This window comes from Ptychodera flava, chromosome 4, assembly GCF_041260155.1.
Source record: "Ptychodera flava strain L36383 chromosome 4, AS_Pfla_20210202, whole genome shotgun sequence".
Taxonomy (NCBI): Eukaryota; Metazoa; Hemichordata; class Enteropneusta; family Ptychoderidae; genus Ptychodera; species Ptychodera flava.
In genome coordinates, this window is record NC_091931.1 from 44,861,925 (window position 1) to 44,880,544 (window position 18,620).

General features: G+C 34.1%; 1 protein-coding gene across 3 annotated transcripts in view; it reads right to left on the bottom strand.

The window, feature by feature from the left end:
• The window catches only part of LOC139131927 (transmembrane protein 272-like), a 64,809-nt gene that overhangs the window by 26,123 nt on the left and 20,066 nt on the right, over positions 1-18,620 (bottom strand). The window contains exon 1 of one of the 3 annotated variants that reach the window (XM_070698244.1): positions 12,241-12,419. The exons of the other annotated variants lie outside the window; for them this stretch is intronic. Within the exon in view, the coding sequence (XP_070554345.1) occupies positions 12,241-12,288 (48 nt within the window). The 5' untranslated portion in view covers positions 12,289-12,419. Of the gene's footprint in view, positions 1-12,240; positions 12,420-18,620 lie in introns of those variants that run through there. 3 annotated transcript variants of the gene reach the window in all.

Sequence of the window (18,620 nt, forward strand, 5' to 3'; positions counted from 1 at the left end):
GACACCGCACGCACAATCAGTTTACTTAGACTGTCTGTAAACAATTTACACAGGTATTAAAGTATTTTTCTTTGATGGAAGGTATTAAAACTGTCTGGCATAAACAAATATTTAAAACACAAATTTGCATTAGAAGTTTCTATATCCTTCAAACTGCAATATTTCTAGTCAAGATTGCACTGTGTCCGTCTAGGGGATAATTAAACTATCCCACTGGTAAATTTAGTTTTTTGTCTACCGTTATTGGATGTGCGTATGGCAAATTTGCTTTCCAACTATCTTCTATTGACAGTGATTTAATTTTATTTATCCTTGAAATCAAATTTCAGCTTTCAGACCAATGTTTATTCAATTTTGTTTGATGGGACCTGCATTCAGTTTGGATTCAATTAAAGATGACAGTGCGTTGTGAGAGAGTACTGATGTCAGCTCTGAGGGTCAAAGACTAATCATGTCAGTCAAATCAGTGACACATGTAAATCAATGTTATTAGAATTTTATAAGTCGGCATTTACTTTTTATCAATAATTTTCCAAAGTTCAAAAATGCTTACGGTTATATATATATAAATTAAATGTAGCTGTAATGATAATTGGACAATGAATAGTTTAAAAAATATGAGTTCTGTCGAAATAACATTTTCATGAATGGTAAACTTATTTGGCTGCTCTCCGTTTTCCCTGACTAAATCTTACAGTAATCATTGTATCCATTCTTTGTGAATAAACCTGAACAAACACACGCGATTTCTTTGAAGGATTCTTGTCTCATAATCTTACCATGGATGACAATTTTGTGTTTATCAACTCTGTTCAAATAAATGTCACAAAACTTGGTCAATCCAACAATAAAAATCAGATTTAGGAATTTCATTACTCTACTTTTCACTGGAGTGATTTGCTAGAAGAACCTTACAGACACATTTTAACAGTACATATGAACTTGACCATGTAATTTATACACTGTACGAGGTTTATCACTCTGAGTACACTCACTTAAAAATTCATATCAACGACCAAGCATAAATAGTACTGTATTCTCACAGAGTTTATGCATTTAAGCTAATTGGAAATTTGGAAGGTGCATGGTGTGCCAACTTACTGTATAATATTATCCCATCATGCAATATTTGGACTCACACACTCACATCAGAATTAGGTTGAGAGAACTATGTTAGAATTCACTTCTACATCAGTGTGTAAACGTCAACTTGATTTTGTTATAATCCGCATGATCTAAATTGGAAATGGCTTGGCTAAAATGATTACTGCAGCAAGAAATGTCCTTTCTTATCTAGTTCAGTATTTACGTATTTGACATCTAAATGTTTTTTATTAATTGCCTCCACTCTCACAATTCCAAAGGGAACATCCCAGTACTGTAAATATCAATGTATCTATAAATGTTCGTTAGGGCCACAAAGGGTAATTTTACTTCTAATATGTATATTTTTGATAATATTCAGAAAAGTGAGACATAAAACTTGCAAAGACAGGCTGGGCCAAATATTTCAACCCATACCATATAATAGTCCCTGATAAGTCATCGGCAAAGTGAGATTATATGAGATTATGTGAAATATGATATTAAGTTACATATTTTGAATTATTTTCAATAAACCATGGTCGTAATATCTAATCCCTTTTTGTAGTAATTTAAAACTTATCCATTTTTTCATAAGATTTGACATGTGGAATTGTTTTGAGAGTGAAATTGTAGTCATTCAAACATGGCTAATGCAACACAGAGAAAAGCATTCAGTAATTATACGGTACTCTACAGACAGAAATATAACTTTACAACCAACAGTACAATTGGCTGTTCCACTCAAAATAACACTAAATTCACATAAACCACAAAAGTGCTCTGCATAACTACATTGCTATTTCCCTAAATTTTATGTCAACAGAAATTACTGGATACCATGGTAACATGCCGTCTAGAATCGACTGAATTGGCCTGAGTTAGTTCAATCAATTGAATGCAATAACCCTATTAGAGTTGACATGCTTACCAGTTCCTTTATTAAATATTTGAAAACGTCACAATGCTGTACATAATGTTGTACATTTACGCCATACGTTACTTGCTATTGAAATATATTGGTTCTACACATGTAGCTTTTTGCTAAATTAAATTGAAATCACCTACATCAATTATTTCTTCATTTTATTGAAAAGATAGAGAAATTATGACAGACAATTTCAATTGTACTACATATGCATTTACCTGGATACTATTCCATCATTACTTGTTCCACTTTCTCCTTCATTTCAAAATCTGTTCCTTGATAAAACTAACATGAGCATAACACTTACTCATTCATAGATATTTGGCAAATCTGAGAAAATGTGACGTGAATTTCGAAAGAGCATGCCAGGAAAACACTCGTACTGATTGTCGCGTTGCACTTTTCAAATGCTCTGATGGAGTCAGTTTCCTTGACAACAGAAACTGTTAAAGCTTTTGGGATATTTTGCATGATTGAGCTTTAAATCATTGATAACTGCACTACATGTTTCAAGAGTTTGATAGCAATAGGAGTTATGTCACTGTATAATCATGCATTTATGGCCACTTTGACATGGACAGAGTAAGATGCATTGTACTTGCCTGCCATTCTGGCTGATGACTATAATTCATCCATTTAATAAACTGAGAAGTAATTATCATGAAATATAAAGACTGAGGAAGTTAATGCCCATTCTGAAAATGTCATCTGTTCACAAAGAAAACAGCGGACACTCTGATATGATGCAAATTTATTTCATCAGAGTTTTCTTTCATATTGTACAATACTCAAGGATATCGGGTAAAGATGCAACTACAAACAAGACTACAACAGAAAAAATCATCAGTACAGATTTTTCTACAAAGCACTCACATTCAAGTTATTGAAGAAAAGAAAGTATGTCAAACTCTGAGACAGAATTCAATTACTTTGCAAGATTTATTCCGAAATAAGTCTTTTCAGAAGTCAGGAAAAGTACTGAGAATCTATTCAGAAGTCAGGAAAAGTACTGAGAATCTATCATGATTAAGACAAAGATGACAAAGAAACATCATATCAGCACTGAGTAGAATGCCTTAATATAAACTCTGACAACACTTGTACTTAATTGTCAATATACACGTCTGTCTGGCAGTAGGATTACTGTCAAAAGTCCCGCATTAATTCACTAATTCATGAAGTAAACATAGTTTCTTTTCAGACATGAAGGATTAAGTAGACTGGATGCAGTGTGTATCATTCACATACCAGTACTGTTTGTTACAAATACGTTGTCATATTTTATATCCGAGATGTTGGTGATTATATGAAACATTATAAATTTTCTTCAATTTATGAACTCAACAATCTTTCCATTGCTAAAGACATTTCAAGCATACTAAGTACCTGTATAGTTGAAACATTTTTTCTGATTCCATGACACTTTTCAAAATGCTCAAACCTTTGTTACTGACGAGTCAAAATCCAGCATGTATGTAAAAGTCATTCAAATATCATATTATTTACAAATGTACAGTGTTAGTACAACTAAGGATCTAATGCCTGTATGGTTTGCCAGATCAAAATACCAGGTGTTGTGCTGAATATGGAGTGGTTCTTGTCTAAAATTTGCACTTCCTCATGATGATGACGTCAAACACAACTACTTGAAAACTTGCATGTATTTGTCTATGGTAATACACCTACTTCTGTACCCTATAGAGTTTCAGCTGTACAATTAGATATTATTCCCTAATATTTTTTTTCGTTCAGCGAAGGAAAATACGAGTGACGTAATGACCGTGTCACCACGAGTCGAAGACGAGTGGTGACACGGTCATTACGTCACGAGTATTTTCCGAGCTGAATGAAGAAAAATATTAGGGAATAATATACTTATCACATGCACAAGCCAATAATTTGTTATTTTTTGCAAAATAAAATAAGTTTTCCATGACGATTCCGCGTTTAAACTTTTGAACTACTTTAGGAATAAATATCAGTACGCCGTGCACAAGTTGTCAATCATTTCCAGTCGTCCGTCGTGTGCATTTGCGCTCACGTTCGTTCATGTGTGGAGCAAATGACAGCTCTCGGTCTACATGTAGGCTACCTTCCGCAAAGTTATACTCTATTTCAAAGATAGTATAGTCCTAGAAATGTATCACAGACGAAGATACGCTATTTTTCGGGAACAAATATCGACTGAATCTCGACGGCGCGAACATTGTAAACGTCGCACCTGACCCTGTTTGCAATGCGTACGGAACCCACAGTATACGCGACCAGCTTCGAGTTCGTTGTTTCCGCAAATTATTCACGTAATTCCTTCGGAATATACAGGCGGTACACTCTTGTGTTTACATTGTTCGGATTAGTAATGTCGTAGTCTGTGAAAATATCGATTTCATTACATGACTTTTGATCGTGGGAGAAAAATCGGCCACCATGTTGTTTGTTTACATATTTACGAGCACACCGAAGATCGACCAAAAAAAAAGGTCCGACGCACCAAAATTGATGACATAGACGCGGGTTGTCGTGACGTAGAACGACCAGAGAATAAATCCCGTATTTTTTGTTCGGAGACTACAAACTTGGCTTGTGCATGTGATAATAATAACTTTCAGCATCAGTAGACACAATCCAACAATGGAGACACGTAGTCCCATGAGTTAAACTGCAGGTATTATTAATTGCTATTTCACTCTTTGACCAGATTTTTTATTGAAAAGCTGACACAATCTTATCTCTTTTAACGAAAAACCTTTCATGATGATTATAAGTCTAAAAATGAACAAAAACTAGTTAAAAACAGTTGAATTTATTCAAAATAATTTTGCTTCCTAATGTTTCATGGGTTAAATTTTCATTCTATATGCTTGAACAATCCACTGGATGCTAATTAATTCTGTAAAAGATCAAGTGACTCAACAAAACTATACATTTTTGCCTTATTGCTTGTGAAATAAAATCGGAGTACCGGTATATCAATATGATAAAGGTTATTCACAAAACACTGGGATCACACGAAACTCCTTGTAAACCCGTTAAAGGATGTTTCCGCATTTTCCTCCTATAAAAATGTGTCTCATACAATAACTCAAATGTATCTTGTAATCATACATAAATCATATTATGTGAATAACCTAGACACAGTATTATCATGTATTTGCTTACCAATCATTTACAAAAACTGACATTTCATGGATATTACACAGTATCTTTAGCAACTGTTGCTTAGCAATTGGGAATCCTTAATTTTGAGTGAAAAACACACGCATGTACCAGTATATACGGTAGTATAAATTTTATAATGACAAAAGGACATACCATCAAGGGTATACATAGTCTAGAATCCTCTTCCGTCCGCTTGCCTCCGTACCTCCGGACGGACAAGGATTTTAGGCTAGGGTATACAATATTTTAATCTGTTTCCAAACAGCAGATAAAATTCAGAACTGAATATCTCTGAACAGTAGCATAAAACTGTCATCATGAAACAATTTTACTCTGAGAAAAATGCTGGTGAATGTTGTTCAACAATAGACAAACTCTTTATAGGATCCAAATAACAGGATTTTCATCAGACCTTGAAGACTGGAAATACATGTCATTGTACAAATTTATGGTAGTACATTGTAAGCACCTCGAGTGTGAAAGCCTTACACTTTTGCTCAAACTTTCCTTAAAGGGATCTTTCAACCACTCTCATTCCAAATAAAGAATAAAAATTGGGGCTCACCGTGCAAATTTTGGTACTAGGAAAACAAATTACTAAAGATTTACCGATATTTGAAATTCGAAATGGCCACCATCACTGTGTTAACTCTATGGAGAAATATAAAATTTTCAAATTTGGAAAAAATAAGACAGTGAAAAGTTTTCTTACACTAAGAGCTTTAAAATGAACCCCCACAAGTGGTATATCAGCAAGAGAATTGTAAAAGTTTGAGAGTCTGAATATCTGTCCCTGAGGCGCGTTCTGCCTAAACTCAATGAGTGTACAGTACTTGAGGAGGAAAGAAATTATCTGATGCAAGGCATGTATTCTATGGCCCTTTTGGACTCATTCTACATTCAAATAAATCTGACATTGACATCACATCAGCGACATGGTCCAGCCATTAGAGAGAAAGAGCATATTAAATTAATAATGGCTCCATATAATGGCAACTACTGAGAACACACAAGTCAGAATTCCCAATCTGGGTAAGTTTTTATATCAGATAATTTCATTAGATGGTTAGCTGAATCAGCATGCTGATGACAAAGGAAGCTTAAACTGGGCAATCTCAGCTTGAATAGGTGACCTTGCAGGTCAAATTAACAGTAATGTAAATTAGCAATTCCAGCCTGTCTCACAATAATTGACATTCACTCTATGAGAGATTGTTGTGTATGTGTGTGCAATATAAATGAAATATGCCTTTAGATTTGCCTGGTTCTGAGCTGAATATCTGAATATTATGTTTGGTTCTTTGCTTCTGTGCCAGGTAGGTGTCTTACCATTTCAGTGCATTTCATCTGTATTCCTGCAGTATATCGTGAAATCACAGTCATGATGTATTTATTATTCAACAGACAGACAGTAAAACTAAGCAAATAGGACAAAGATAGTCGTTTTTGTAAAAGATAGATAAATATGTATCAGTACATGTGCTTCCTGGAGTTGTGAAGCAGATAAGTGATGAAAGATATTATGAGGTGAGTGAGCACATCCTGTTTCAACCATGGCATTGATAATAACGTATCAATCTGTGTATTATCATTTTAGATTGAAATCAATTTGAATGATTATGAATTCATTCAGATCCCCTGCAGCAGTGATCATTTTTGAATTTATCTGCACATACTTCTTGAATAGTTTCATGGTTTCATCTTTCCTTATGTCATGCTGTACAAACTTTCAATTGAAACATAAAAAATAATATGAATTAACTGAACTGGTTCTAAGTGTTTGGATTTTTGTCAATTGCAAACCCTAGGAATTCATAACCCTCATTAATCAAAAGATGAATGACTTTTGTTTGCTCAGAAAAGATTGCTTTGTTTTCATTTGGGAATCGAGTGACAAGTATTGACACCGTCATACTTGCACTGTAATGTTATTGATAACTCCACAAATGTATAGTGTGATATATATCAAGGGGCGTGTACTGGCAGATGCATGTTAATTAATCATCAGTATGTTTCTTCTAATCTAAGACTACCGGTATTGGAATGGTTTAAAGTAGCTAGATGGGACTAAAAGATTTCTTTTAATCTGGCCAATAAACCATTTTATATTTCATTTCACTTCAGGGTGTCTCAATGAATTACAAACTGCAATCAGTAGACTCAACTTCTTGTGTCCTGAAACCTTTTGTAATTGTTTGGGCTTTCACAAGGTTTTACGGTATGCAACCATAGACGGTAGAGATCTCGCTTCTACTATGGTTTTACATTCTACTCAGCCAGTTGCTGGAAAAAAAATCAGCTTTTTGAAAGATAACTAACACAATACTGCATACACAAATCAGAGTAGAGATTTAATTCTAACATCATACATTTTCAGTCTTTAGTAATTTTCTTCACAGCATATCCCTGTCCTGATAAAATCTTTCAGGTGATTGGAAAGCAGACATGTTTTCCTGCATCATATAGAATTAAGTGGTGCTTATTTCTGGTTTACAGGGCACACTGAATTTCAGCAACCTTTTTCTATGACAGTCATAATCCATGTTTCACAAGGAATCATATCCTGTATCATACAGAAACCCCTGCAGTTATTAATTTTAGTATGCGTGATATTGCCTGAATCTGCACGTTTAAGAAACATCATTCACTTTGACATTTCATTAAGAAGCTACCACTGTGGCCAATTACAGCTTTGTTGTGATTTTTTTTTCACTAAAAAAACATTAGGTTGATATCTGACTCTGAATATTGAAAAATAGAGCACTATGGAGACATTCAAGATATTAAGAGTTTTGACCAAATTAGGAATATCAATCAAAAAATCTTTACATATACAAATTTCATCGCAATGTGAACAGAATCTGAATGGCAATCAAAGCATCAAAGCATTCAGAAATTGTCAGGCAGCTTTGGAGGAGTAAGTTTTCCCCCCAGAAATGATAAGAAGAACAGTATCCCTTGGAACCCACATTGGAAGGACATCGGAAGCCGCTAGGCAGAGGCAACATTATCCATTTGATACCTGCCTGATTGTTGACATTTGACAGTTAGACTCGTCAGTGGCTTTTAATGCACTTGCATAGCAGAAAAAGATACACACAATATAAAAAGCAGAAAAAGCTAAGCAATGTGTGTTGCAGAGTTTTGGAGTGAATTCACACACATTTGAGTTGTATTCTTTATATTCCTATTAATCGATTATATCAATTTACCACAGCCTACTGGTAAAGATGGATGCAGGGTCAAGTCATTTTTGGTGACTGTTGTGTAGACTGTTTTGACGTAAATTCACATGAAATCCAAACTTACATGAGAGCATACATGTAGTGTTCATTACCATTCAATGACAGGAATAGCTTAAGTATATTCCCATTCTTATTAACATTCTCACTGCAGACTGAGACATCATGTAAAATGCTTAATTAACTCAAGTTATAGACACAATTGAGACAGGTGTACATCTGAACACAGTTTTGGTAATTAAACTTTGCTAATTAAAGGTGTGATTAAAATATATGATATTCAAAACATGGAAACACTGATGGATATATCAATGTTATAATTCTCAAAGCGTCGCCATTAACATAAATAAATTGATCTACCGAAGAGCAATCAATGTTTATTTCATGAATCAAAATAATTTCACTTTGTAACATTTGCATCCAGTATGCTCTACAATTTCATCACATGTACATTATTTCAGTACTGGTGGCCAGCTTGTCGTATATCAATGACACACAGTCCACTAAAGTTTGGTATTATCCGACACTGGTCAACCTCAAGTCTGTCTCATGCAAACATCAGGAAAACCTTACATGATTTGATTATTTTTTGAAAAGTATATCTAAATGATGATTAAGTCATGTAGTGAACAAAAAACCTAATAAACCTGAAAATTTATGTGACATAATTCTAAACTTCGATTTCTTCATTACAGGATGGTCTGACCTTTAACCCTTTGAGTGCTGTAATTTTTCCCACCAAAATTTTACTTCCACATTTTAACAATCTTCTATGGATTTTTCTGAAATTTTTTTGATAATTTTGGTCCCAATGGACATCATGTTTTATTGGCTGCAGTTTTTTATCAAAATTTTGGCAAAAATCTGAGAAAAATTGACTGTGGTATATTTTATGAAGGTGAAAAAAATTGACGTTGGTGCTCAAAGGGTTAAGGAACAGTAATGCACTTGACAGTATATACTATACATGTAGTCGGGATGCGATTGCAACTTTTTCATAAAGGGAACTTTGAAACACAATGCATATTTACCACTTTACTGGTGAAATTCAACTTTTACAAATGAACAATAAGGAGTAAATTAAAAAAATACTGCTATTAATATGTCAATCCTCACATATCATGCATTTCTGTATTGTCCTCATCAGTAATTGTCTGACGATAATATTTTTGAAATACAATTATTATAAGCTTATGTTGTAAACTACTGGTGCCTTGTATTAAAATTTAACAATTATTGCGGAAGCCAGGCTCAGTGACTGTTACATACATGTATGTAACATCTATTTACAGTTAAAATTTGGAAGCCTTCTCTTTGATTGTTCAGAAATTGCTTGGAAATTTATGAACAACACAAAGATAAATTGGTTTAAATCAGAGAGGGCAGAATATTGCACAATGTGTATCAGCCAGGACTGGAAAAACATACCATTTTCAAACATTTAACCATTTCTATAATTTTAAATTCAAGACATGTCAGAAATTGCATACAAAACAAATTGAAATTTGAATTCTTGAGAATTCCATAAGCTACTTAAAGTGAAACGTGTACGCATATCATGGAAGATGTGAATAATATACAGCCATAGTTTTACCAACATACATGTACCCACAAATGGTACAATATGTCTCTGACTGTGTAAGAAGTATTTCATACATCTGATTTTATTGGATTTTCCATGCTATTTTCCCAGTAAATCACCAGGTTATTGATTAAACCCTTAAGGACATACTGGAAATGAATCCATATATTTCTGTACGATGCAAGGCTACTCGGAATGTGATATGTTTTATTGCATCATTATGGCAGGAACTGAAGCTTATCATAAAAATGTTTCTATGCTGTGACCTCAAAATTGATGTCAACTTCAGGGCTATTTCAGTAATTATAACCTTCACTGACACCTTCAAAGTGGAACTTTATGACTCAAAGAAGATAACAGATCCCTTAAAACACACAGTGAATGAATCCTTAGATTTGATGGCACTGTGGCAGTGCCATGCAGTAAAATTTGAGGATCATGTCTCTAAACAATGAGTCAAGGATAACAGCTAGAGAAGGTATATGTTTCCTTCTATAAATTAACAGATGTTGTGTCCTGGGAATAAACATAGGAAAACCAGACCTTTCAGGTTGATACAGAGATTTTACAATACAGTTACAGTAGTAACTGTCAAATGTGTAAATAAACTCTATGAATTCCATGATCCAAAGGAGAGATATATATCTTGAAATTTTTATGAGGCTTTGATCCTGACCTCATGTACAAACTATGTTAATATCTGGCTTTCCTGTTTTATGATACCCTCATTTCCGATGAACTAGAGACCATGGACAGTTTCAATGCACAGCAACTGTACAGAGAAGTAGAAGGAGATGCAGACACACGCAGTAAATCAGGATGAAAGTAATTAAAGGCAGCCATGTGGAACAGAGAATCAAATGGGATATCTGCAGTGCTCATTCCCCTTTCCTGTTACACACTGCATTGTCATTTACTTTGAAGACACCATATTTTCAAAATTCTGATGATGTCTTTTCTAATTGCTGATAAGTCCTTCTGACAGGGAATCCAAAGTCATTTCATGCAGAGGGTTGGGAAATTACGACATTTAAACTGTTCATGAAGGAAATCTATGTCTAATATTGGTCATTTCGCTTTGTATTGGAAACTGACCAAAAAACCTGTTGATCCAGGTTTCCTAAGGTCATCACGTAGAAATTTAGATTCAAATAAACTTATAAGGCTAAACAATTTTTGTTAAACTCGAAAAACCTGTGTACAATATGTCATATATACCAAGGATTTGTGGCAAAAAAACTTTATTTCAAAGATAATTTGGTTTTATGCTCAATATTTACATTGTGTTGATAACAAGATAAGATGGATCCATCCAAAAACTCTAAACTGGGTCATAACCTTGTGTTTTTGACAGCACCAGATCATAAGAGCCAGAGAGTGCATGGCAACCATTTTGTTTTCTTAAACTGAGAGTCACACAGTATCAACTGAACTGAAATTCAGTCAATATCAACAGGTGTAGCACACGGGATGTCATACTGTTATGCCATGCAGCCACTACCTTTGCAGATATGAGGTAAACTGCTCTACATGTATATGTGAACCCTTATGTTTACAGGATTGAGCTTGTACAGAAAATGATATGAATTTCAGCGGAGAACGCAACAGCCATTTTGTTTGTTGCTCTGTTTATCAAGTTGATAGATCAACAGCTACGTGTTTGAGAAAACACTACACCTGACTAACATTTGACATGCCTGATAATTTAAATGAAATTCCACTATCATGATGGAGTGATATTGGTGGCATGGGTATTTCATACATACAGACAAGCACACATAGACACAAGTGCACACGCACATACATGGTACATATATACATATGGTACAAATACAGATGTATCAGTATGTGTATGATATACACCTGATATAATAACCATACAGTACATTAACTGCCCTCCCATATATAACACAATATATAGTTACTGCATTGTTCAATATGACACTATTAAAGATTGAGACAGATAGAGATTACTAAATTAAAATCATTTTACCAAATCATATTCACTATATAATTGCAATAATTACAAACTGTATAGCTTGATTATTCTGTCATAACCAAAGCTACAATGCTACAATAACCAATAGAACGAATGAGATTAAAATGATAAAGCAACGATTGTGATATCTATCTGAGACACTGAACAAAAAATATGTGTATTGACACCTTTGCCATGACAGTCAGTCATCCAAAATCAGTGTAGCATTGTTTTACGTTATTTTCACGTTATCTTGAATCTGACTTACCATAGGTTGGCCGGGAAGTTGAGACATTTTCATTGTTGGATTGTCCATGCTTAGAAATTATGTGACTGCAGTTGTATCCACAGACGTAAAGTCTCAAAAGTACGGTACATAGAGCCAGGTTTGAGTTGATATGGACACAGTCCATGAGAACGACTATTTGTGACCAGGTGTTTGTATTTGTGCGTTAAGAACCTATTATGTAAGTTGGAGGACTATAGTTGTTAAGGCACTTTTGTCGATCCATGGGATGGCCCTTTGTACTAGTTATGTAAGAGGATCATGGAGGTATGGTAGCCTTTTGTTTTCTATTGAAATTGTAATCTAGTAAGTAAATTTTCTGATGATACAATCTGGCACCAACGCGGCAACGCAGGCCTTTAAGTATGTGAAATACATAGTTGTACTTGAGATGAGTTTCCATGCCATGTGTATCACTATATGGTACTCTTTACATGAATCCCTGATATGGTGATCATTTAGTAGTCTAAGAACTCTATTGCTCTTTACATTCTTTGTCTGGTTGCACTTGTATGGTCTTTGTACATCGCAATCAAACAAAAGGGTGGAGGTAGTCAGTTTTTGACAAAAACTCATAAGGGGTACAGAAGTAGCTTCATCAAAACTTGAATTGATCTCCTTGTATAATCATTTTAAATCATTTTTAAGTGGTATGAAAGGGTTACCAGTGAGGGGATGAAAAGGAAGGTACCAAACAGAGAGGGCAGTCCTCTTTGCATGCTTTGGCAGAAAGATATTAATCTTCTCGATGAAATTTTGAATTTCTGCAAATATATGCAAATCTATAGAAAATTGTACTAACTAATATAATTGTCATCATGGTTCCAGAGAATTGAAATTTGATTAATCAAGTTAACTCTGAACTTCTATACTTCACATTAATGAAGAAAATGGTTGATGAATTTCTTGAACAAACAAATTGCTGAATTCATGGATATATCTGCCATTTTTACAACTACATGCAATTTACTATTTTACCCTTGGTATTGAGGAAGATTTCCCTTGATAAATAACTTCAATTATACGACACATTTCTAGGGTCTATTTGTATCTCATATTTTATGGAAACTCATAAAATACATCGTTTTAGTGGTTTCCCATCTGCCACTTTGATGATCAACTTTCACTTTACACATTTGGATATATTTCAGAATGGAAAAGTTATATTTCATTGAAGGTTTTATTTCATTCTGGTAAATTTTTTATACCAGACAAAAACTACATCATAAATTTGATTACAGATTATTTCAGATTCCTGAAGAACAGCATGATGTAGAAATTCATGATAATCCAACAGAAGTTGAATTGCAAGGTTTTTGATGTCATGACGTGCTCTCAAAGGGCTAAAAATGGCATTTATAAATTATTACATCTTTTTATTATCTCATCTTTCCACTGTAATATATCGGGAACCTGCACTTTTATTGATATTAATAATAGACTCCTGCAAATAGCTTTTATATGGATTTTCTACTATGCACTCAGTAAAATGATGGCTTTTGAAGGAATGCTATTAGTTATTCATATGCTCTGTTACGGATCTATGACATCATCTACATCATACTGATGATATCAGTGACATAGTTCAGACATGTCTATATATGTCTAGAAAGCTTTGCTTTCAATGGCCATTCTATATAGAGAATCACTGGTGCCTTCACAATCTTAGCATTTACATGTACAAAGCTGCCATCAATGGCATAAGTGTTCCACACTAACGCATGAATTCTCACTGTGCTGACATTCTTCCCAATATCATATACAATTTCTTTCATTCAAATCCCTCCAACAATTCTGCCACTCTGAACTTACACTGTACACTGTGACCTGTTCCAATTTTGCCACAGTTACCATGGAAAAGAGAAAATCTAACCAATTACAGATTTTAAGCAGGTGGTGCTTTTAAAAAACAGCGCCCTCACATAGGCATTTTGAATACCAAGGAACGTCCCTTTGACCATATATGGGCATATTTAGATTACAGGTGACTGTATACCTTTAAGGAACTGAAAAAAATATGCGGCACAGAAATCTGTTACGTATTAGTGAGATGCCAGTATATTTACTCTGATCATCAATGTAATGGTATAATTAAATGACATTTTGTTGAAATACACCAGTATGGGAGTAAACATATTTGGCACAACACATACGTCTAACATGTATACTAAAACAAAGGTTTGCGAATCATGAAATTACAGAAAACAAACACTTTTGGTATGAACTGCTTGCAATGAAAAAGGATTTTCAACCTATAATATGCTGATTATGCATAAAAGTTCTTCATACCAGTAAACTTTTTGCTAAATCTTACGTTGAGTGCATTGGAATCTCTAAAAATTGTCAAGTTTCACCAAAGCTCATAAAATTACCACATGTGATAGAATACTCAATGAACAAAGAGTCTGGACATAAAGTAAATCAGGTTGTTGTTCTGCATCAAAATGCCATGAGTATGTTAATAATGAATTAAAATTACATTGCCGGGTATTATGGAAGGTAACTATCATAGCATTAGAACTACTCTCCTAGACTTCAGTCATCAAGACCTTCAAACAGTACCTTGCACAACAACTATATTGTATTGATTCATTGACGGGCAACTATCAGTTGTGACTGTAAATACATTCAGGTTTAGAGTTCCATGCCAGATCGAACAAACTTAGCTGGAGCCACAGATTATGAAAGAAAATGAGTTGTGTGATATAATCAGTATATTCTGTATTACTCCGCTGTTCACATTTTTAGAGCATAAATACATCCATGTAAGCTACACTGTATAGCGCCTATCTCTATATTCTGTGGCTGGAGTCTCTCAATGCATTCAGAGGAAACCAATCTAATTTACATGTTGAATGGATTCCATCAATGTTGCTTAATTCTGGCCCAAAGCTTCTGATGACTGTACTTCACATCACATTAAACCAATAACAAACTTGGAATGAGTCTGTCTAATGGTTTGCTAACAGTTTGCTGACAGTGTTTCTCAATTGATATCTTCTGTGCAGCCAGGGTGGATATATATATATATATATATATATATATATATAATATATATATATATATATATATATATATATATATATATATATATATATATATATATGTATATATATATATATATATATATATATGCGCTTCATTGTCAGGGAATTATTGAGTTGTGTGGTTGAATAAAATCATTGCTAGATTATACTATGTGAATGTAAGGCCCTGCAAGAATTCTTTGTTCAAAAAACCAAAAGCAGGCACTCCTGGGAAACTGCCTTTAGTGGCAGAATTTAATTTATCTTTGCATAATTATAACTCTCTTTTTCAGCAAAAAGATTGGGAAATGAAAATATACAGTAAATCATATAGCCCTAATCATGTGATTTGGTTCGAAATACACCATCATATCTACATATTCTTCCGCCGTAACTGATGATTTTTGAATATTTCTCAATCTTGAAAATTCAATTATTGAAAATCTGAAGCATTTCAGGGGTAGGATAATGTGAAAGGAAATATTGTTGTTGTTAGCCTTGATTTGAAGCTTGGCAACTCTGAATAGCTGTCTGGATTTTACCTTGGAGGAATTCCACTGACCCTGTGACATTAGTTAAACATACACAGAGTATATGGACAACGCCAGTAATAGGGAATGACATGTTACTATTTTACAGAGAGTAGCACGATGTAACCCTTAAAACACATTTTTCAAAGGCTAAAATGAAACGAATAGCCTTGGGTAACTTTTCTTACACTGCAAACCTAGCTGGTCAAAAACACATAATGACTACTTCCGTAGCTGTAACTATCGATCTGAACTGCTGAGATGCATTCCCTGTTTCATTATTGATTCTATCCTGTTCATCTAAATGATATTTTGCCTGGAAATCTGGGCAACACAGAGCAAAAACTAAAATAGTACACTCTATCAGTGACATATCTCCATCATGTGCTATACGGTAATCACCTGACACTTATATAAAACATATTTAGCTGCTTTACTTTGATTCTTTTACAATCATTTTCATTATTCATTACATAATGTTTCCTTTCCCCAGTACAACTATAATTTCTGTACAGAACTGGTTATACCACATATTGCTAAACAACTTCAAAAATTGTTCATTACTTTTTCTAGACTCCGTTCTTTGAAGGCACAATACGCAGCAATACTTGGAACTGATAATTAACTTGGAGAATGGACAGAGTACTGTACAACAAATTAAGAATCTTTAATGATGGGATAAATTGTAACCCAGAGTTTCATCAGCATAATTTGATCCAATCGATCCTAATGTTTTCTGTTGTAAGGTTGAATCTCTACACAGGTGAACAGGTTTACCAGTTATACTGATATGTAGCATTATGTTTTATTATTGGGAGGAGGTACATTATTGCTTAATTATGTATTATGTATTACTATTACTATTATTATGTATTATTATTATTATTATTATTATTAATATTATATAGGGCTCAGCCCTTGGTGTCGCGCCAGGCGTTGAGATTAAAAATGTTATTTGTATCGATTCATGATTAGTAATCATAAAGGATAAAATAGAATTAATTGTTACTTTCTATATACGTTTGTACAAGTATGACCGGTTTACCCTCTGATGACAGTTCACGTACACGATGTCAGACCCTGTAGGTATAGATTTTCTGTTTGAAAAAGTTTGACATAAATTTGCAATTTTTACCATGATTACTATCTATTGTGTTTAACAAGGGACGTATTGTGCCATCATTAACTTTGCAATAGTAACTGTACCGCCAAACTTCCGATATTGTAAGCTGAAAACCAGCGTTACTTCTAAAAACGGGTAAATTTTGCATATAGTTATTGACACAGAGGGCGCCTTTCTAAGATTCAATCCCAGCATTCTTTGCGAATGTTCTCGTTCATATGCACGACAGTTTTCTCTCTTCTTTTAATTTTTAGGCGTAATAAGAAATTTTGTATACGCGACAGGGTGGATAATAACAATTACTCGCTAATAGAAAAGATATATTTTATTAATGGCATGTTATAAAATAATAGAGAGCACGTTTCGAATTTGTTTATTTACGAGCACTCAAAAAAACATGGCGGCGCCCACGAAAGAAGGGTACACTTCCGGTTACTCGCATAGTATATTATGAATACGCGCATGCGTAGTCAGTAAGCCGCTGGCGCGACTATTATTATATTTATTAGAGTAAATCAATGTTCCACTCTGAGCTTGTATATCCCAGATATTTCGAAGGGACTAAGCCCTTCTTTCTCATTGGGTCCACTAGTACAGTCACTGATAAGAACTGCCACTGTCAAGTAAGCTCAGAGTGGAACATTGATTTACTGTGATACATTATTAACGATTATTATTATTACCACACATTTAATATTTGACACTTGCATTTGACAGCAATAAAGGAACCATTATCATTGAATAACATTTCACTGACAATAAGTGTCAATTTGATGTCCAATCAAAATGACCTAATTTTATCAATCAGAAGCATAGGAGAATTTTTTTAATATCATATAAATATGTACTCTGACTCTAATAGACATAATTGTCAAATATTTAATGGCTACTTTTTCCAAAGTGTTTCCAGAGAATTGTGCTGTTGGATAGTAGTTTGATGAAAACTAATGGGTAGTTTGAAATTGTGATGTTTGAAAAATGGGGCAATTTGAACTTTGGCAACTCCAGATTTCATGTAGGTGAAATCTAGGATCCAGCTAGGTTACAGCCTGAAACCCCGGTATTATAAATAGGAACTTCCCCTATAAAAGCCGAATTATCATAAATCTATGCAAATATAAGAAAGCCATGCTACTGATCGGACGTGGCGCGTTTGGTCCCAGAATCCCATAATTGTAGCATGTTTCAGGCATTCATTGTCATTGAATCTTGCATATGATATCATAGCGACTTAACTTGAGTGGAAAATAAACTAAAAAATGTTCATTTTTTGTCGGAAAATGCTTATGTTTCAAAATGTGTTCCTGCCCTGTACGACCATTTGACCCCTCTTTGCTTATGTCACGAAAGTACCCATCATGATTATTCAAATTTAGCATACGGTCAAAGTGATGCTATGAGAATTCAAAAGCTCCCGCCCAGTGTATGCAAATGGCTGAGTCATCAGTAATCCCCATATTGTGCATCCACGGCCCTGTAAGTTCCTGTTTAAAGATTGGAGAATTTTACTCACAAGTAGCTGTGCTTGCTATTTGAATTTTTGGTGATGCATGCAAAATAAATGATCTGAGTCAAGAGCAGCTCAAAATTACAATTGAAGCCTGAGCTATGATAGGTTTAAAATTGACAAAGTGCACACATTGTCATGTCTTGATGGTAAGTGAATCAAATTAATCTATAAAA